At 38.4% G+C, this 23,530-nt stretch overlaps 1 protein-coding gene across 1 annotated transcript in view; it reads right to left on the bottom strand.

The window, feature by feature from the left end:
* The window catches only part of MSRA (methionine sulfoxide reductase A), a 287,235-nt gene that overhangs the window by 155,887 nt on the left and 107,818 nt on the right, over positions 1-23,530 (bottom strand). Inside the window, exon 2 of the mRNA XM_049819244.1 lies at positions 17,202-17,270. Within this exon, the coding sequence (XP_049675201.1) occupies positions 17,202-17,270 (69 nt within the window). The remainder of the gene's footprint in view (positions 1-17,201; positions 17,271-23,530) is intronic.

Consider the following 23,530-nt stretch of genomic DNA (forward strand, 5'->3'; position numbering starts at 1 on the left):
TGTTTGTGTATGTATGTATGTTTGTATAAAATCTGCACAACAGATTAGAATTATTGTAAAAGGAAAAGCAGACTACCATAATAGAAAAGGAATATTTTACTGTCAAGAGAAAAACTGCCATGTTTTCAGCACAAAAAATATGCATAACGTGTCATAAGTATGACTTTTGAAAAACCCTGTAAGACAACAGCACTCAAACTGGGAAAAGCAATAGAGGGATAGAGAGATAGAATATGATCCTTAAAACATGTTTGTTCAATCCATCATAAAAGCATGTTACAAGTTATAAATAAATAAAAAAATCAACAGTATTTAAATAAATCCAAAGCCAATATCAAGAATGTTAATGAGGCACAAACCACAGTTGCTCTGAACTTCACAGTTATAGTACAAGGGGTTTCAGATATTCCTATTTAAATGTAATTTTGATCTTAACCAGCAGAGAGCAGGGATATACCCAAGTCAGTGTATTAAGATACTTTCAAAGATGGCCTTATTCACTGCATCAGTATTCCTTCCCCACCCAATAAGCAGGAATATTTAAACCAATTTTATCCCGAAGGTCAACAAGCTGTTCTCTGGTGAGTCCACATAATAAGAAAATTCCATCATCAAAATCCTCTGTTGGAAAACTTCTTGCCTTCAATTCCCAGAAACTAGAAGATACGGCCCACTCAAAAAATCATTTATGCTGAGCTGAAAGGTTGTCATCACACCCTGGAAGGAGAATATGTAAAAGCAGCAGAGGCCAAACTTTCTGACCTTTGAGAGATTCACCAGAGTGTCCCTGTAGCCATGACACATACCTCCACCAGGCAGAGCTGGGTGGACAACTGTGCAACACAACTTCCACCTGTGAGCGGCACCTGAACCATTCACAAGTTCTTCTTGGGTCTAAATAATCAGAACTACCACTGTGAATCATTCCGAAAAGTGAATAGGAAAAGAATTAGATCTTGCGAGAGGGAAGAAAGCCGCGGCTCTGCCTCCTTCCGTGGTCTTGGGGTACAGGCTGTATTCCTAATCACTGTTCTGCATCTATTTGTTCTGCATTAATCACACCCAGCATTTTCTTAATTAGGAGAGAAAGGTTAGGAGGAGTTGGAAGACATGCAGGGTTCATTAGGCCCAAACATATACATAAAATTCACGAGATTTACTTCCAGCTCCCAAAAGGACACTAGTGTGCGGATATGCCACAGGAGGAAGCCTGGCAGCAGACGTTCAGATCTGGGGAACCATGTTTTCTGCCTCCTCCAGAAAGCAAATACTTAAATACTAATTCACATGTATTTAGCTCCTTTCATCCAAAACCATCAAAGCATTTTGCACACAATAATTAAGCCTCACATGAACCATAATTTATGAATTATTACTTTAAGTACTCGGTTGTGAGGTACGAGTGGTCCCAAAGCAAAGCAAAGAATCCCTTTTGGAAAAATACCAAAGGATCCCAACTAACAGGCCTTTGTTTAAAGTATCTCTTTTTCATGCTATGACTATTGGGTGAAAGAAGCACCACTTGATAAAACTATGTATTTTCTAACTTTTTCCGTCCTGTATTTTGGTAGTTTGTATTCTGCAGTAAAACTTTATCTAGATAAAATGTAGCAACTTTCATCTTACTCATCTTCAGTCAGGGGAACATAGCTGCAAAACAGTAATGTGGAAAATAAGACAAAATAAAGAACTGCTTCCAAAAATACAGAAAATATATTGGAACATTATGATTGCTTTAACATGTTGAGCCAGATATACCAATTGGTGATCTTGATATTTGTTAACGTTGAGGATAGAACCAGTCAAGATTAGGCATGGGACAAAAGAAAGCAAAAATCTTTAACAAGTAAATAAAGAATTCATCCCCCCAAAAGTTCAATGTCTTACTCTTGAAAATTTCCATCTTATAAAAATTAATTTTGTTCTTTGATTGAGTTTCATTCATGAAATGGAACTAATTCTGTTTACTTGGCATTGAATAAGTAATCGATTCCATTATATTTAGACAGGTGTAGAACTGGGAAAAATGAGATGAGAAGCAGGCTTCGGGAATTCAAGCCTGAAAGCAGACTGTGAAAGATTTTCTCTCTGAGGCTTGTTTCCATCATCTGTGGTATTGCTATTTTCAAAACCACAGCACATAAAAGCCTTCATCACAGATTTGAATTCCATTGTGCTGGGTTCTGGGTACAAATGCAGAACAAAACCGCAACCTCCCCAAAAGTTTAGATTTCTATTTACAGGGCCATTCATATCAGTACATTCCATAAACATGAAAGAGAACTGTCACAAATTGTACAATTCCAATTCAGGAATTGGAAACCAATAAACACATGCTTTCTTTAATGTTTGGGGATTTGGGAATGCAACTGAGTGAATGCTCATGGCTGGGAACAATTGGGTATCATTTTCCATGAACAACTGAATCACGTACAAAGCCATATTGCACCAAAAACGGGTATGACCTGCAGAAAAGAAGTGCTATTCACAGCGTAAGTACAATCAGCCCTTAAGTGCAACATATTTGGATTACAATTGCATGCCTTTCATGTCTAATTGATTAAAGAGGAGTCTTAATAAGTACTGTAGGGACCTGATGTTTCTTGGCCACAAAGATGATGATTGAAGTGTCCCAAGGACACAGAGACAAATCTCAGGGTTTATGGTCAAAATTCTGACTCCTTTAATTACTTACGCTCTTTAATTTCTCTTACAAAATAAACTATTGGATCAATGAAAATATGATAAGTATGAATAAAAGGATCAGAAGATCTTTGCACATCTCTGAAGTGCCCCAAAAAATGGAACCAAATCTTAATCTGAATTGACACAGTAGAATGTCCAAGGATACAGTCAATAAATAATAAATTATGCCAACTTCTGCACAGATAAATTCACTCTAGCCACTTTTCTATCTCCTCTGAAGAAGGGAGTAGTTTCTTAATATATTACCTTTCAAAAGTCTGTTAGGGATAAAAAGAACCACTAGTACAATAATATGTGAAAGAGATTGAGATAGAGCTACATGGTCCTATCATCAACCTGATTATTTGCTTCATTGCAAAGCATCACATCTTTAGTTCAGTCATTGATTTGAGGCTTTCAAATCATTTTGTGATCCTCCTTTGCTCTAAACATTCCAACACTTTGCAGAGATTCATTTTAGATCATCTTCGGTCATTTGACACACTTTAGGGCTCTGCTACTCAAGTAGAACTTGATGTACACATAAAATAAGAGATGTCATCATGGCTGTGTAATCCATTTCATTCTCTTGAAACAGTATCTTTCATATAAATTCATCTCTGCAATAATAGCAAAGCCTTACCCTTGTCTTGTGAAAATCTCTTTAATCACTCAGCAACCTTAGGGAGCTTGAAATACAGAGAAGCAAAACAAAATATATTCTACTATTTTAAAAGCAAAGCACCACAAACATTTTGTTACCAGCAAAATAAGAATCACTTTTAGGGCTATGCTGCAGAAAATAATAACTTGTTTACAAAATTTGTTTACTGCAAGGAATAGAAATCTTGCCTTTTCTTTCCTTTTTTGATACTTATTCCTAAGTTAAATTAACTGCCATAGACACATTCAGAAAAAGTAAACTCATATTACTTATTTTATTTATAACCTTAGATTTTAGGCAACAATAGAAAGCTGTAGGCACCCTGACAATTATTTAAACTTACAATCTATAATTGCGCAGGAGCAAAAAATAATTACATTCAAATAGCAAGCCAATTCAACAAGCAGCCCTTTAGTCCTCCTTTCCCCAGCTCCACAGAAACATACCCTTAACCTTTTTCCAATAAAAGCCCAAACTAATAAATGCCTTCTAGCCCAAACTAATAAATGCCTTCTAAGTGTACCTAGAAGATCATTAAAATTAATCTATTTTGAACCACAGCTGTCCTTAATGGAAATATAGAATTTCCAAGAGTCATTTCCTCATCTGTTAGTAACCAATAAAATTATGGTATGTTCTCACTCACAAAAGAGAATAACTCTTTCTTACCCACCCCCAAAAAGAGAATTACTCCAGAAAATACTCGAGAAGATTGTTATAGAAAAACTAATTTATATCCAGAGGAACAGACAGAGGCCAAATAGATATGTTGTTAGTCATTTACCATTTATGCAGTAGTTGACGTGCACTCATTCCCAAAAAACAGGGTATGTCACTGTTGAAAATAAAGTAACTATAATAAACGCTGAGGCAGAGTGTCTGCACTGCATTAATGGCTCGGCAAAGGAATTGCCACTACACACAGCGAAGTCCATGGCCTGCTCCCTCTGCAACCCCGCGGTTTTCTTAGACATCCTCTGAACGTCCTGTGCTCTCTTCTCTGGCTGTGGTTGGCAGAATATTAAGCTAGAGGGCATCATGAGGCATACAGCCTCCGGCTGTTTTAAGGGCTGGAGTAGCATGCTCTTGCTTAAATAAATAGCCTCTCTATCCTTGAAGCTGGCTTTTGGGAGAGCCTTGTAATGTGCAATAGACCTACGCACTGTCGTTCATTAAAGAAGCACCATGACAGCTGCACAGCAGCCGCCGAAGGTGGAAATTCCCGTCTTTACCATGAAGTTGGATGTGGCTGTTGTATAGCAACTCTTTGAACAAGCAAAGATACACTTATTTTTGTATACAGCAGAGTTTTTCTCTTTCTTCACAGGTTTTGAATCAGCAACTATTAACATTTTTAAAAAAGCAACGCAATTTGTATCACTTCTGACTACTGCATTTCCGAGTAATGCAGTAGCCAAAAGTGATACATGACAGACAAGCCTGAGATGCACCAGAGTGAACACTGAAGCGGATAATAAATTAGCTTATACAAACCATGGTCAGAGATCTTTGTACAAATGTATTTTGGATAACTGTAGCTGTCCAACCAGGCTTGAATAAGTCGGGTACCGCAGTCACAGACAGAGCTGTGCTGCCCCAGGGTGGAAGCAGTAAGTGGTCCCTTTATGGGCCTTCAGCCCACCCGCTTTCCAAGCGCAGAGACATCTCTCATATCCATGCCAAGCTAGATGTGCATCCAGAAAGAGCTGTTGTCTATTTTACAGCATTCACTGTGCAATCAGGCATTTTGCCTCCTTTGGGGGCTTTAGGGGGTTTTCTGACATACAACTTCAAAGCAGGTTAGGTGCGATTACTAGAATTCATATCAAGTTTGCAAAACTTGCCCAACTTTATTGTCCAGCAGAAAAAGACTTACATGCATCTTTAATTTATTATTTCTCATTACAAATCTCTCAACGGGGACCTAATGACAACTGTGGCTTGCATTTGCATGGTTTTCAACACGATTTTCAGCAACGACTCCTGTACTTTCAAATCAGCACACAGGTTCTAGCTATGAGACTCCCCAGAGGTTTAATTAATTAATAATAGAAAATCAGTCGATGGGATATGATCGGTGATATACACACATGATATATGAGACCTGTGACATGCAGTATATGGCAAAATAGGGATCCATTTCACAGTTGACAACAGCAGGCACTCAGGGAAGAGTAACAAAAGGACAAATACACACGATACCTGCCAGTCCTAGTCTCTGACTTTTGCAGGATTTCCTGAGCCTGCTGTGGTTTGAATAACTCTCAGTGGATCTCTCTTCCAGCTATTTCTCCTGGCCCCATTTCAACCTGAGAAATCTTCTGTATGCAGAAAATCCTTTGGCAAGGAGACCAACAGTTTCTTATTTTATTCCAGCTTTTCTGATTTATTTTGAAACTGGCTCCTACTTGCATCCATTCTTCTGGCCTCTACTTCTTTTAAGGGGAGATACTCTGCAAAATCAATTCCCTTTTACATTCCCCATGCCTAGCATTATTCTGTAGACCTCTCATACCCCACTAGGTTATCTCTTTTTGATATTGAATAGTCCTAGTGTACCCTGTCGTTCCTCGGGTAGAAGATGCTCCATACTTCCTATCACCCTTTTTGCCCCCCGAACCTTTTTCAGTTCTGCTACATCTCTTTTGACCTGAGTGGTGCACAAATGCATACAGTATTCACCGAATGGAAAACCCATGGGTTTATGCACTGGCATAATGATGACTTCTGTTTTGTTCTCTTTTCCATTCCTATTCCGCTTTCCAACAACATGCATCAACAGGGAAAGGAATTGCATAATTAGGAATCAGTTAAAATCCATATATTACCCTCCTCCTAAAACTGTGTATAAGAAAGGAGTTTGGGGGCAAAATATGACTGATGGAGTCATCAGCAAAGTGCCTTCGACTCACAGCAGGCTGCAGCCAGGGACAACACAACTGGTTGAGATCTGAGAGACTCTTATAGCCTCAGGTTCCAAACAACACAGCCCTTTTGTAAAATCCAGCACATGCTCCAAAACATGTTGGATCCACACAGTACCTTGAATTCTTGGGAAAATAGTTGTATAGAGTCAATAAGTCTGTTAAAGCAAAAAACTGCCTCAAGGCTACAAACATCTTTGATTTACCCTTGGGTTTGATCTATAGCATTGTAAAGCGTAAATAATTGTAGTCTGGAACAAACAACTGGAAGGGATCGAGATTAGTTTTAAAATTAGGTAAGTGGCAATATTTTAACTGAAGATATAAAAAATTCAATTATAAGCATGTCTTATAAAAATCCAAATTTTGGCCCTGTCACATGCACCAAGGAATTGGTGACCTAATAAAAGTCTGTTGATGAAAACAAAAAGAAAGGATACAGAAGATATTGGCCAGCAAGAGGAAATCTGTATTAAAAGTCTCCACTTATATGCAGTTTTCTTTGTCTGAAGGTACAGTACTAGAACAAGTAAAATTCAGGAGTATTCATGAATTCTTCACAGATGCTAAATTCTCACACTATAGTCAGCTCCAGCTGGCTGAATATATCTGTACCACAGGTGGTTCATGGCCTGGCTTCATTTATTCATGCAACAATGCTGTTCCCTGTTTTCAGGAAATACCATGGCATGAGATCTAGGAAATTTAAGAAAAGATAAAGCTCTGAGATGGGAAACATGGTCAACAACCTTGTTCTTCCATTTACCACGCAAACCGCATTTCACCTAAGGCATAATTGGTGTTGTGTGCGCATACATTTTTTCAGCTTAGTCTTTTGTTTCAAATCAGTGTCGGTCTTTTAAAAGAGGTGCTTCTATAGCATAAGACCCAGGGTGGGGGCTGCATGCATTGGGCATGACATGAGAGCACATCAGGACATTTGAGGGTACAAGGCCTGCCAGGAGAGCATTGCGGGATGGTGTAGAGCAGGATGAACTATCCCCAGAACCACATGCAGGTTTCATCTCAAAGGGAGCCAACTGGTTCTCTCCAGAAGACAGACCGGGAACAAACTTGTACACATATAGTAAGGACAAAAAAAAAAGAGAAGAACCCAGGTGTGAATTTCCGTAGTAGACTAGAAATAACCACTACAGCCAAGTAGCACACTACACAAAGGTTTGAAGAGGGACTATGTTAGCTACAAAAAGTCCTTCTACATCTAAAAAACATGCCCAGATCTTTAATGTAGCAGCACAGTAAAATGATCTTGGGTTTATTGGCCTCCAGAAAGCAAAGCAATTGATAATCTCTTTGTCTGCCACAGGGATAAACACCATCACACTTGATGAGTCTGAGTATAACCATTTTGATGCTTAAACCCCTACATGTGTCCTCTCTTGGCTTGTCAGGCACATTCCACTGAATAACACTCCCATCCTGCTGTGCAGTTGGACTGTATATTATTGTCAAGGTTTGTCTGGAGCCTTGGGTCATACTGAGCTAGCACAAATTAAGAGACAAAAGACGGTGCTAATAGCATAGAAGAGAGTGATACAGATGACAACAACATTCAACCACATCAGACTTTCCATCCCAGAAGAATGAGTCAATAAAAGCTGAATGACCATTAGCCTGAGTCTGCAGCAAGGCTCCATGTCATACCTTTGGATACACAGAAAGATACCTCGCCCTTTCTGCAACTATGCATCTTTAGATAGTGTACCTAATTACAAATACATTTCAGCATTTCACTCAAGTTATATCCTTTTGACTTGAATGCGTGACTGCTACTACATAATTCATAACATGATTCTCAATAATTTTCAGTCAAGGTTCAAGCAGAAATGTGTCACACTAGGATTATATTATTTATGAGCATAATGTTGGATTTAAGCCAATGACACACCAATAAATTTTATCTCAAAGCCTGACATATTGCATGCTGTTTTCCCTGGCTCACAAACAAATAACTACGGCTGTTTCAAAATTACTTACAGTTCAACTCAAATCAGATTTTTATTGTGATTAGTTCTTATCTTATTTGAAAAACTGATCATATTATTTCTTTCTTGTAGCTGCTGAAGTGCATTTTTTCCTTCATTTCTAAAGTGTGTCCTGCACAGACAGCAAAGTCAGGTGGTATTCTAGAAGAAAAATCTGGAACAAAATGCTGTCTGACCCTCTTAAAGGGTGGAGTTTTCACTCTCTTCTAAAGACAAAAGACTTGTGTGTGTCACCCAGAAAAAGCTGAGCGCCTGTACCTGCCAGCATAGACTGCCACTGAAAATAATCTAATAATGTGGGCATTACCCTAAATACAAGGATAAATAATGTACCTGGCATATACTGGGATGTAAGGGATTCTGTGAGAAATAGTCTAGAAGCAATTCTTCCCAGCTAAGCACAGGCACTTGAAATAGAGACCTCTAGGGTGTGCTTCAGCATGCAGACTTGAACAACTACAATTAGATCTCTACAAATAGGTGTTCAGGTGGGACAAAAGGTATCCAAGCTCCCATGACGGTCAGTGAGGATCGAGGGTTCAGTACCGATGCATAACTAAAGGCATCTGGTGTCACCAGAGATGCCTTATGCAGCAATTCTGCGTAGGACTGGCATAAGAGTGGCACATATGACAAAAGGTAGACCTGTGTCCTTGAAAGCTGGATGCCAAGGACAATTTCACATACCTATTACACTTACATTTATCTGCACATGGAATCCCTAAACAAAGGTATCTAATATCATTTGGGACGTCCTGCACAAACCTACCAGGCTTTCATCTCCTAGTTCAGAGGAGTATGGCTCTCCTGTGAGACCTGTATCATCCCTGCCAGCCCCCTGTGGATGTCTCAAATGCCCTAGAGCACCTTAGATGGCAGAAAACATTTGCAACATATTTATGCAAACGAATCAATTCCCCCTAGTCTAAGCTAGTTGTTTAGACAGCGTTTGACAGTACAAGGCACCTACAGAGGGTGATTTATTCCTGTCTGAGACAGCCGTTATGAACTGACCTCCAAATGTGTTTTCTCTGACTAGGGAGAAATTCTTGACGACCACTTTACATTACATACCTGAAATCTGTTGAGATTAATTCCAGCCCGATGAGTTGAAAGCACCAATGAGATCAATATAAAGATTGCAGTTGACTCCCCCAGGCTTCAGGAGCATTTCCGAGCAAGTATTTTAAAAGTAGATGAAGATTTTTGTACCTTCGATTTTAAGCCAGATATCTAATGATACATTTTTTGAGATCACCTGTAACTTCATCAGGTGAGAAAACCTTCTGAAAATCAGGAAAATCACTCTAAATTATCCCAGATGGAATAACCCAATAATAAGTAATCCATATTTTTTAATATAGGATCCTATTTTCTTGGTCTCACATCCCCAGTTCTAATATTGTCAGTCTGTGACAGCAGTCTTGTAAAGATAAATCCATTAGGAGCTGTAAGATGCACTGACAATACTTTGTGAATGTCACAGTATGTCTCAAATTATCAAAACAACACAATTTTATGCCTCCAAAAATGTCCTTATTTATTTTTTCTCTGCTGTTGTAACTACTGACAATTAGCACCACATTTTTTTGTGGCTGAATAGAATAAATCATCACTGTTCTGTATTTTTTATGCTATGTCACCATGCTCTGTGCTTTATTAACAAGAATCAAAGGATAAATGCTGATGGTAAATGTGTATGTGTGTATATCCCAGCACATAAACACACACACACATATATCTCCTGCAAAGCAGCATAAATCTGACGAGGGCAGCCTCTAGTCATTAACAGGATAATTTACTTCTATTTCAAACTTAAACCAACTCAGAATGATGCCAAGCATATGTTCATCCTAGTCACTGATATATCCCTATTTATCATTGGCAAGAAATTACTTCTCTGCAAGGCTTTTGCATCGCTAAAGTAATCTAGGTGCTCTTGCTGGTTTTTTGCATAAAAAATAAAAGGTATGTTAAAGACAATTCCTGCCATTGGAGATCACTGAGCCTTCTCCCAAAACCCATGAAAATTAACTATGTCTCTTCTACTCATTTCAGTGGGCAAGTCCCCAAAACATAATTAAATGGCTGTTTTAAGGTGAATGATGTTGACTTAAAAGCTGCGATCTGATTTACTTTTAAAAACCTCTGGATCTTCACTAATGTGCAATACACACTCTAAGTGGAAATCCACACAAAGCTAAATTCTTCATTACCTCAAGAAAGCTAAATTAACATAAACAGGTCCCTGACAGAGAAGGACAGATATTGTGTTTGAAGGCCACATTACTTTTGTTTTCAGAAGCAAAAAGAAAAAGAGATGTGGATCCTTTGAAATAAAAGAATGTTACGAAGGGTTGTGCTGATCAAGGACAGCTTTCACTTTGCATTAGGGATATTTTATTGTCCCTTATTAGTGTTTATAAATGTCAGGAAACGTCCTTGGGAAAGACCAAGCAGACGGTAGCATTTTGTATTTATCTGGGTCTGCCTTGCATAGTGCTCTGCAATAACCCATTTACACTACCACAAAGTTGACGCACAATGCTATCAAATCAGATCACCAGCATTTAATGCCTAATGCCTATGATATGCTATAGGACAAGAGAAATTGAATAGTAAGATTTGCATTTTTAAAAGGTCCCAGAATAATGTTTATTTCTGTGTTTATCACCTTATTTTACAACAGGCTTAGGGGAAAATTTTCAGTTCAGGGCTTCCCTGGTTGCACTTTTAAATCCTAAACAGACAATGTTCCCTGGCAATTGCTTAGAGCTGACACACCCCCTGAAGGTTTGACCAGCAAACCACAGCATCATATTTCAGGCAAGATTACGAGGAAGAAGATGTTTAGGCACTGGTGGCAATAAGGATGAACCAGGACCAGACAGCAGAGCCAGGGAACTGGGTTGTGTTTCAGTTCACTAGAAGAGGCAACAAAAAGACACTGGCCATAAGTCAGTATTTGGAAGATAAAAGCAAATAGGAAATAAGGATATATTTCTTTAATAAACATACTGCAAAGGTAAGAATAGGAACATGATTTGGTTTAGGGATGGAGCAGACTCCCTTTAGGCAAACCCTTTTTGTTATGCAATGTCTTCACAGGTTTATTTTCTCATTCCAGAACTGCAGAAAGTTCAGTGTCCATTTTTACGCCACCTTGTGAACACAGGACAGCACTAATGCTTCAGTCCTTTATAAATCCAGCCATTTAGTACACTTCCTTCACTTTTCCAAGACGTTGAAAGAGAATTAGCATGAGAAACATGAATCCCTTCTGGAAGACATTCCCTCTGGCTCTCAGTTCTTCCACAGTGTGATCTTCGTAACATCTGGTAATATTGCTGTAGATGTTTCTCCTACAATTTGGGTCACAGCACACACACCTGTTTCAACATCATGAAGTCTTACATTCTCTTCAGACAGAGATATAATATCTCCTGACATGTAGCGTGGTTTAAAGTTTTCTTCCTTTTCTTTGTGCAACAGAGAAAAATTGTTCTATTTTTACTGTCTACAAAAAAGGTATTTTTCTTGGGGTTCAAATTTTGTTTCCGGTCATTTCCTTTTCCTGCTGAAAAGAACAGAGCTCATCATAAAAACATAGTAATTGAAAACTCAGTTGGACCAAAGGACTTCCTAAGACACTTTCTTATCTGACATAGCCACCAGTAGCTGTTTCAGGATAGAGTGATCCATTCTTAAACACATCACCCCACTTTCAAGTGAAATTATTTTCCTTTGGTTGAAAAGTTGCCCTGACCAAGCCTGTATTAGAAAGAGTTAAACCATTCAAGAGCAAGTCTTGTTTGAGGAGCACAGCTTTCCAACTGCTAACCCACAGAGGTATCGGGTGAAGCTGCGCTGCCGAGGCAGCTGAACAGGCCACATGCAAAGGCTGAGAAACCCCTGGCTCTGCCCAGGGCTAACTGGACAGTCTTGGTGTAATCCTATTTTAGTTTTTAAATAACCTTTGAAGCAGTGGGAATTGTGGGAATGCATAGAGTACATCTGAATCTCAATAGGACATCATAACTCAGGCAAAGTACAACAATAATACGGCTCTCTGTAGAATTACTGGAACATGCTGCTGTCTAATAAGTGCAGAGCAGAAGGTGAACAAGCTTGGATCTGTCTGCCAACTCAGAAATGTCTGTAATTAGATCTTATCAGTTACTTAACATCCCACTTCTGTCTATATTTTGTTTACATTAAGAAACCAATTATCCCATTACTAGCCAGTATGTCAAGCAAATACAACACAATTCAGTCCTGTATTTAAAAAGTGTTATAATTACAAATCTGAACTATTGCCAGATTTTACAAAAGGTAAATAAGAGCCCTTCTATGAACGCACCATATGCACAATGCTTCCTCTTAGAGAAATAAGGTAGCATATAAAGCACAGTGAATATACAGGTGTTCTGGGATAAACTGGAGTCTTGCAATAGCAGCAGTTGATGAGAAGAATATGTACTTAAAATTCAGAAATGCTGACCAGAAATATTTCTAGGCATAATACAGCAGTGCATTTAAATGTGTTCAAAATATGCAAAGAATTACAATGGTACTGATGGAAATGTTAATTTATCAAAAGTTGCATACGTTCTGCAGCTTTGAAGCATTGCTTTTTATTTTTTACACCTCTAACCAAAAGTTGATTTTAGATCTCAAATTGCTTCTTTTCAAAACATTATCAACCCCCTAATATATGTTCAGGTTTTGACTTGTGGTTAGGTTTCTGGTCAAAATCAGTCTCTCTCAGGCAAAATAACTGAAAATATCTATGGCCACAAAAACTACAACAAAACTTTCTGGACAGGCATTTATTGAATGGCTTCTACTTTACCATCCATAACACAAGCACATAACGTCTAGAGTTTCATCTGTTTCAGTCACTGAACTTGGGAATACATCCTCCTCCTTACTCCAAGGGGCACAACGATTTTTGATACAGCATTCTGCAGTGCCTCCGGTGAGGCTGGGAGCAGTGCCTGTGCACCTCCTGTGCTCTTAGTGCTTCAGTATTAGCTGAAAACTGGATTAAAAGGTCACTGGATGGTTAGCATTAAAAGATTTCCATTAAAGAGTCACCCTCACCCTTGAAATCTAGCTTTTTTACCATTGTAGAAACAAGGACGCATTTCTTTATTCTAACGAACAATAGGCGTATCTTAGGCAGCTGAATGATGCTAAACAGACAACCAGAGAATCTCAAGATCTTTTCAATAGTCTTTGGAAAACTGTGAGGTTCTGTTATAAATGGAAAGCTGCAGAAACAATGACCCATGTACATTCCCCCTGTACCTTGATCAAAACAAGATGTCATACCATAAAGCAAATAATGCAGCATTAGTAAGAGCATCTTGAAGGAGGTTTTGCAGAAGATGCAGCTATGTAATGCAATCTAACTGCATTTTGCAAGCAGGTAAAAGGATTAGTGTTTACAACCCAGCATTACATTTCATACTGTTATTTTTAGTGGTGAATCTAAACTATCCAAGCAGTAGGAAAATTCACTGCAAGTAAGCTAGATCTACAAAATCATATGGTTATTTACCATCTTTTAGCTTTTGTAGATCTTTTTAAGGAAGAGGGATTACTTCTTAGTAACTACTGCTCTTCGAGACTTGTCCCTGTGCAATCCCAATTAAAGGACTAAAGGGTGTTTCTGGAGCAGAGGAGGGAGAAGCCCTCTCTTGCTAAGATGGAGTCAGAAAGCCTACTAGCTCAGACTAGCTCAATTTCTTCCCCCTAGCTTAGTCCTAAAATACAAAGATCTTCCTGTTAACAGGAGTATACATGGATAGGATGAGTAACAATGAGAGGAGAAGAATTACTAACAGATAATCGTTTTCTTCTTTGAGTGCTTCCTATCACTCCTGTTCACACGGGCCAGCAAACGCTGCCCCATTGGGAGGCAGCAAAAGCGAACTGTAGCTCCATTTTTCTATACCACATATTAGAATGGGATGCCAATGCCAACAAATGACAACAATTATTATCAGAGTCATGTTTGTATACTATTATATTTCAGGTTTAATAGTAAACCTAAGAACATGTAGGTTTTCCATTTATTCACAGCACAGATGGCAGCAGCATGAGTTTTCACCACCTAGCCCAACATTTGCAATCATAATGTTGTGGAAAATCTATGGCAATTTAAAAATCATGAAAGTTACCAGGCTCGATATGAATATAACGATGTTCCTCAGGAATGATCCAAAGTAGGCTGTTTAATGAGCTTTTGCACTATTCCAATGAAATTCTGTAGATAGGGTTTTACTTTCTATGAAATTTTACAAATTGTGTACAATCAACAGTGATATAACCAATAAAAGCACTCACACCCACACCCACCACAACAACTGGAAAACCAATCTGACCATCACACAGGAAATAAAGGAGGAGCTTTAAAAAAATTTAAACGGTGAAGACTGCATCAATATCAGATTGTACCAGAACTCTCACCCTTTCTGCTGTAAGAAATCCAAAGAAGAATCTCTACATCCATCTTAACTTTAAAACTCAAAAGGTAACATACGATCATTTTCCATTAGCTCAAAAAAAATTATCATTCTCTCATTCCAACACTCCAAGATTTTTTTGATGTTCCCACAATCCACAGACAAGGGAATACTGGCAGAAAGACAATACTGGATTAGAGGAACTCTAAAGAGAACTTGAAGAAATCACAGTGATAACTGAAGGGTGACACCCACGAAGCATTTCTCCTCTTCAACTACGTTAACTACAGAAACATTAGCTCAACAGGAAAGTTAACACTTACTATGATTTTTTTGCAATAATCAATTCAAAAGATAATTTTCGGAGTAATAAATTAGTGCCCATGGATAACTTAGCCCTTTGCATTGCACATAGGATTGCTAAATATTTCAGATGTGAATACAGCTCTGTTTGAAAATAGATTAAGAACAACAGTTTATTCCAGAGAGCTATGTAAACTGTTACTAACTAAGAACTTTCAGACACTGCTCAGGTTTTTGAAATATTTATGCTACGTTTTCTTTTTATAAATTAGACCAGATCACCATCGCTAAGCTCAATGACTGAGAAAATGCCATATTGACATGGGCTACTTTCTCCTGTAAAATACAGATTCATAACCTTTAACATCAGTAGGCATGATTAGATTATCTAATATGACCTACTGTATCATGTAGGGAAGATAACTTCTAGTACTTTTGCCTTTATGGAGATCAATAATGTGTTTTCCATGGATGCACAACCTCAGGAAGCATCTGGGGTGAATGGGATACCTGACACAAGTGTCTAGGTTCATTCTGGGTGCCCTAGGACTACTGAGATACCCACACCGCAGGACCACAGGAGACCTCCATCCCTCTACTTTGGCAGCAGGCAGCCTCGTGAGCTGACTTCTGAAACCTCCGGTTAGGCACCCTGTTAACTCTCCCAGTCTGTATCTTAGGACATGATGATACGCAGATTCTCTTGGTTGCTTTGATAGTTTGTTTCAGGGTTTCACCTTTTTGTTGCTGTTGTTAATAAATTCTGTCTAATTGCTCAGTAGAATACGAAATGTATTTTAGTGTCTGTCTCGGAAACACTGCATGCAGGTATAAAATTTCCCACTCACGCCTACTCACTATGCCTCTGACTTCATGTCTGAAGGCTGCATTTATTCTTTTTGTTACATCATACTGGGCATTTATTTAGCATCGCCTCTCAGAACCACAGCTTTCCAGGGTACATCCTCCATTTTTACATGTTTGTTGTTACACACATTGCCTTGCAATTGCCAAAATGTATATATGTATGTTATTAGAACAGGCCCAGGTCAAAAATAGTGATGACTGCTTTACATACCTGACCTGCACTTACTACGATTATAACTCCATCAGGCTAGATGATATAGCATATCATAGATAGATTATGATAGATGATACATAGATGATATAGTGTATCAAGTAGTAATTTAATATTTACTTCAACATCCCAGATAGATAAACATTTAATAGGATATAATAGATTTCCTAAGGCATTTTTATACCACCCTATAGAAGTTAATAAAGAATTATATCCTTTCTAAACAATCCAGTCTTATGGTTCAAAACAGGGTTAGTTTTGATTCTCTGTAACAGTAAGTTTTAAGAATAATTGTCATAGAAATCCACTTTTTTCTTCCCTAGTAAATTCCATAGGCTTGCCCTAACATTAGCACATTCTGAAATGACAGCTCTGACGATTCCTGCATTTGGGCAAAGTCCATATCTTGGTAAAAAACTGGTGATTCTGATCTGGTTTAGGATGTTCCTTTCTTCCAGAAGTAATTAATTTCTCCAGAGAAACACTTTTGTCAAGTTTTACAAAAGGGCTCAAAGAATGAGAATTTCATAGAAAATAGCATAGATACAATGAAATTAAACATCTCTTTTACAGCGGGTCACCTTTCCAGCTCTGTTGGCACCCAACAGAAAGTCTATGGTACTATTCATGAAGTAAAGTACAAAACAGCAGATTTGGTTTGGGGCATGTAAATGGTAACAAGTCTGGAAGTACAGTAGATCCCAACAGTTTGAGTTCCTTGCATGACTTAAGGTCTGGAGAATCATGGATCATCTTCAGAATTTTGTTTAAACTACTGAATGATCTTACAGTAATTATCATACATAAAAATCTACTGTTTGGGAATTTTTATGGAACAAAATAAGGGTTTAAATCTTCTGTTTGTGTAACTCAGAAAAATACTTTTAGTATACTTCTTTTGTGGCATGGACATCTCCAAAAATGATCAGTGGCTTTAGCTGATGTAGTGATTAGAAAATGGCAATAGCAACCCAGATTCTAAAACTCTAAGGACTCAGACTGATATTAACAAATTTGGCGTGCAGTAACACTATACAGCTTAGAGCTTTTATTTTAAAACTGATGTCTTACCAAATACAGCCATCTGTGTTCCCTCTGGGAAAGGTTCTACCATTCTGTTTCCATTGACATGATGTTTATCTAGAAGGGAGAAAAAAAGTCAAAATGTAATAGAATATATGCTTTGCATAAAACTAACTGGTTTTTCTTATAGTTCTGTTGAAAACGGAAGTCTGATTTATGAAAGCCGACCTGTACAATTCACTAATATCTGCAACTTCACACTCTTTTGAGTCTATTTTTCAAAAATACTGTCCACAAGTCCCAGGATATAAGCTGGAGATGCGTTTCAGTTTAGTGGTTAAGACAAATCAGCTGATACCAACGTGACACACACATACAGAGCAATATAACGTAGCAATTGCTGTCACATGTGGAATACTCTTGAAAGCAACCTCTTCATGCAAGCAGAAAAAGCAGGGAAATCATAATTCTCCTTTGCTGCTAGGACATACTGGTGCTCAACCACAAGCTTTTTTATATGATCAAGCGTGAACTATGTGTATTTTCTGCACTGGTGTGGTGGGTTGACCTTGACTGGCTGACAGATGCCCACCCAGCTGCTCTCTCACTCCCCCTTTCAACAGGACAGGGGGAGAAAACAAGACAGAAAAGCTCATGGGTCGAGGTAATGTACAGGGAGATCCCTTACCAATTCCATCACAGGCAGACCAGACTCAACCTGGGGAAAATTAATTTAATTTATTGCCAATTAAAATGTGTTTGGATAGTGAGAAGACAAATTAAAACACCACCTTGCCCGCACCTCCCCTTTTCCCCAGTTCAACTTCACTCCATTCCCGACTCCGACTTTCAGGCTCACAGAGCTGTTTCTCACACTTTTTTCCTCACTCCTCACTGCCGTGCCATATTTTGCCCTTTCTTACACATATTTTGCCAGAGGCACCGCCAGCGACGCTGATGGGCTCAGCTGTGTCCTGTGGCGGGGCTGTTGCCAAGCCAGCTGGAACTGGCTGGAACCGGCTGGAACCGGCTGTGACGGGCACGGGGCAACCTCTGCCTGTTCCTCACAGAGGCCACCCCCGCAACCCTCCCGCCACCAAAACCTGGATGTTTACACCCACCACAACCAGCAACCTCTTTGCTAAAATGAATATTTATCCAACATAGTCTAATGCCATGTCCATCCATGACAGACCATACAGAGTTTGTCCTTTACACCTGTCACACCTTGGACTGTTTTAACACTATTAAATTACTGCCGCCACTGGAAACCACTGTAACAGATCAAGTGTAATGGCTCTTCCATTAACCAACGCTTACTCAAGAAGGGGAGAGGAGCACAAAACGCAAAACAAAAAGCATTGTGCAATTGTTCCCAGTGACTTGGAGTTAACAGCCCCAGCGCCCTCCAAGTCCCACCGGGTCTCTGCAATGGAGATGTTCTTCACAAAGGACACTTCCTCTATGCTGTGGATAAATTTCTTCAATTTTTCTTAGAAAACTTGAGGCATGACACTAAATTAGCAAAACCACATCCACTGTTTTCATGGAAGCTGAAAAGTTGGTCCATTTCAGGTTTACTTTAGTTAAATGGTCTGTTTCTAGCCTATGTTCTATATCTTTGCACAAGTATACAGGAGGACATAAGACAGAACACTTATACAAAGAATTTGTGTAAAAAACAAATCAATTCTGAGACTTCATTCTTAAGGAATACAAAGAGTACAGGAAAGTGCAATATTCTGGCATTGCTAGTGCTCACAGCAATTTTTTCTGTGCAATAAAGTAGTAGAAGCCTGGCTTTACTCCCTCTGTGACAAGATGGCTCCCAGGGTCTAGAAACTGCTCAGTTTCCAAACTAAATAATATATTCTTCACATGCCAGTGTACTTGTCTTTCATCCCAATGTACTTTCCTCAGCATAAAGAAAATTCTACTCCTTGCGATAATATAGGCTTATCACTACTGTATGATCAGGGTTGTATATCTAACCTGGAAGGGTTGTATTTATAACCTGGAAGCGAGATTTCCAACCTCCAAATAAAATAAAATGTACAGATCCACAACAGAATATTCCCAATCCTTTTCACTGGCATCCCCACATTCATTTCATGAATCTACTAAGATTCATTGTCAACAACGGTAAAAAGAAATCAAATCGCCTGAACTCAAAATACAGGTTTCTCTTCACAAAATACTTTCCAGGGACAAAGCCAAGAGACTTTTCTCAGTAGGTGCATTATTTTACTTCCTGTAGTACGGAACCTGGTGAGGAATAAAACATGTCAAATTAAGAACATGGGATTGCCTTGCGAATTCTCTGAAAGCAGTATTTCTCATTAGCAGGGAGGCATAGCACAGTGCTAATCCCAGCTGGCATCAAACATTTATCAACAGTCAATGAGAAGGGAAAATCAGGGTTATATGCAATTGGAACAAGAGGTGCCATGAAGTCAATTGTTTGCATTTAGGAAGATTGAATGCCCTGGGCCATGCAAGCCAAGAGAGGGGCTTTAGGAAGGAAATTGTTTGGAGGTTCCAGAGTGGGAGTAATACGACCAGCGTCACGCAAGGTTTCAACCTTGTTAGCTATAGCTTGTATTACTAACATGATCTACAGCCATCTGAGATGAGCGAACAGTCAGAAAAATTATGAAACATCGTGCAAGATCAAATAAACTAACCCTGACCTATTCCTGATAGCTGCCTTCATTTAAAGAGTGAATGACATATATGATGTATGAAATAGTTATCATTTCAAATGGTGAGGCTTTCAATATATTAAAATTAAAATTAAACTTTTAGAGGTGAGATGGGCTTGAATGAAAGTAATATTTTCAGAGTTCTCAAGTTGCCTTCCAATGCCTTCATATTTTTGTTTCAAAGATGCTAGCCAGATAAAATAATTCATTTTCTTGTCATTCATACTTTGTTTTACAATTTTTCCAGTACTCCCTGCCCCCTGCCTAGATGCACTAAATAGTAAAAAAAAAAAAAAAAAAAAAAACCAAACCAAAAAAACATTAAAAGGACTTTCACAAAACATACATTCAACCTTAGGAAGAAAGTAACAACATGTAAGTATAAAGTACTCTCAACAAGTACACTATTCATAGAACGTTGCAGTTTGGGGCTTTTTACTGAACAGTTTTTCTTGTGGAAACATAAGCTTTAATTCTCACCTACAAATTGGATTGAGTAGCTCCAAAAAATCAGAAATACTTTGGCCCCATGGAGTTAGAAAAAAAGTTAGAAGGACTTTCCCTGTAACTGGCCAACAGAAACAATAAATAAATTTTCAAAGCTCATCATCATTCCAGAGACAAGGGCTTACAATAAGTAAGATAAACCTGTTGTTACAAAGACATAGAAAGATTATCAGTGAACACTGAACTGGCTATGAGAAGTTACCTTCAGCTTCCTAGTGGTGAAAACAACACACTTCACCCTAATACTGTCAATAGTTACAGGGTTAATCCTTCAGTGGACTACAACAGTATTCCGGCACTTGGAAAAGTAGAATTGGGAGGATATGGATATCTTTATGTCATTTTCTTGATCTTCATGATCCTCAGGTTTTCAACAGAAAGCCAATTGGTAAGGAATAAATTTTAATTTCTGTTTCATTGATATTCAAGCTGTCAGCATTTTCATTAATGTAAATTCACAACCAAACAATGGGGGACTTCTTCTCAAAACTGCCGAATGCTGCTCCATCCTCAGCTGCAGAAACTCTCTACCATTTTCAAACTAAGCCTGAGAGATATTTGCAACGTATTTTGCTCCCTGCTGAACAGAACTGGTATGTGCTGAAAGCAACACATATCCTGGAGGTCTTGACATTCAACTTTAGCTTCAGGCAAAGTCTGCTGTAGACAGGTGCAGTGCCTGGCCCACTCTCCCTAGCTTCTCTGGATTTTTATAGAAATAATCCTTCACAGGTCCTCTGTATCTATGAAACAGCATAATATATGGAAAGATAATCATAAGCTGCTAAATAGGTCCTCAGTATTTCTTCAGCATTATTCAGTCTTTGTAGCCTATCACTCAATAGTTTCTAATATAGTCCTACAATTGCCCTTTGCTAAAGATTCACTAACTTCAACTAAAGTTCTGTCCACACACAGATTAGGCTATTATCTATACTAGTAAACTATAAAAATAAACAAGTCATATCTAGAAACTATTTGAAGGAGTGTTAACTAGCCTAGCTGAAATCATGTTAGATTCTATCCTAGCAATTTACCAGTGTGGACAATCAAGTTCCAGTGCCTGGACCTGTTCCCTGGCACATTTTAATTTATTAGTAGACACTTCATTTATCTTCAGAGTTGCATGTATGTCGATGGAATCACACCTGTAATAGATAAATTTAACAACGGAAGATGTTCAAATGAGAAAGTTTTGTAAAAAATATTTCCTTTCAAATGAGCCTGACTTAGGTTCTAAGCAGATTTACTGTTCTGCTATAAGCCCAGAGGAAATTTAAAGCTCAGTTAAATAAACTCACTGCTGTTAAGTTAGATTCCTAATAAAGTCATTGCCACAAAATTTATAGCACTTATCAGACCTTTAACAGAATCAAACTTGCAATTATTAAAGGCTGAAGTTTGTGCTTCTTTCTTAAATATGCAAAATTAAAGCACTGGTCTAATGCAGAGCAGCCAGTCACTCATAGGCAAAATCCTCTCTCACAGTAGTGCAGATGAAATGAAAGTTATACCAAGAATGAAACCAGCAGTGCAGAAAGTCTACAGAAGGCATTCTGCATAACTGAAGATATCTGAGAGGAACTCTAGGTTAAGATATCCACAGTCATTAATGAACATGAGTTCTCTATCTGCGGACCCAAATGAAGCTGCTTAAAAAGATTTGCCTTTCAGAGAATGCTGATCCAGCATTGAGTGAAAATCAGAAATTTTCCGGTCTCCGAATATTCAATCTCAAGCAATCATAGTAATCATAGTAAAGATTTGAGAACATTTATTTTTTATTAGTAAGAGATTCATATGTTCTTAATATTTATCTTTTGATTTTTAAACCATTAGGGAATATTTAGACTACATATCCAAACTTGTTTTATAAGAGCAGCCAGAAAGTTATTATTTTTAAATGAAAACTGAGATTCTCACATAATCAAATTAATCCAGGAGCAGGGGTCATATTTATACACAAGGACTGTTAATTTTCCATGGTAAGCACAGCCAGGAATTGAATTGAAAATAGCTGATTAACCAATTACCATGAGCCTCCTCCATCTCCTACCAGCACAAACATGATGTGTACATGGGGAGAGGAGGAAGAAAAGGGCTAAGCAGTGATGGGGTGAGGAAGGAACTTCCTAAAGCAAATCAGCGACTGCTTGAATGACTCCTTTCCCCTTTCTGTTTTCCCTTAGACTCCTTTTCCTACACTTTCCATCACACCGCCGTGGCGATTTTTTCTCCTTTGGCTACACCAAACACTCTCTCAGCTGTCGATGCAGTAGCTAGATCACTGAGGGGCTGGAAATTTCAGACAGATAACAGAGGCAATACGAGAAGTTTATAAACAGTAATAAAAATAACTCAGCAGTTATTATTTCCAAAAGTGCCATATAAGTCATATTATATATCTTAAGAGTTGCAAGATGGGCGCCAAAGAAAGATAAAAGCACTGCTCACTTTCCAGAGTGTTAGCTGTGCATGGCACGTATATATAACATTTAGCATAGTCGCCAGATTCATTTTAAACAAAATTTTGGAGGCGATGAAGGGGCATAAAACTTAGAGCCAGGCCTATGTGAAAAAGACTGCTTTCATCTAAATAAAGAGGGGTGAAGAAAAATGTTCAGCATCGAATAAGCGAGTTATTTAAATGCCTCCTAAATTTTGGATGTGAGAGGAGTATGTCACCCACAGTCACAACTCCACCTCTCTAAAGCACAGTAATGAAAAGTAGGATGACAGACACCATTTGAAAACTCATGACATGGAGACAGACTGATGTAACCTGCAGCTGCTATGTTCTTCCATTTAAAAATTCATTGAATGCCCAAGTTTAACTTTGATGTTGGAGTTTGTATGCTCCAGAAAGACCACGGTAAAATGAATGCTACAGTGTGAAGACATCAGATTCATTGCTCCTGTGATGGCTGAGAAAGTTTTACCGCTTCAGGAGAAGACAGAATTATCAGCAGTCTGAAAACTGATGTAACAACAAATCTAACCCGTAGCCCAAGACAAGTGAAGTGCTTTGTGAGAAGTAAGACATTCAGAAAAAGCTCCTCATGGCATGACTAGTAACCCACAGTGAGATACGTGGGCTGTCAGGCCTGATCATTCCCTTCCGCTTCTTCATATAACACTTTTTACTGCTGTGCACCATCGATATACAGT

The sequence above is a fragment of the Accipiter gentilis genome, chromosome 16 (assembly GCF_929443795.1).
Source record: "Accipiter gentilis chromosome 16, bAccGen1.1, whole genome shotgun sequence".
Classification (NCBI taxonomy): Eukaryota; Metazoa; Chordata; class Aves; order Accipitriformes; family Accipitridae; genus Astur; species Astur gentilis.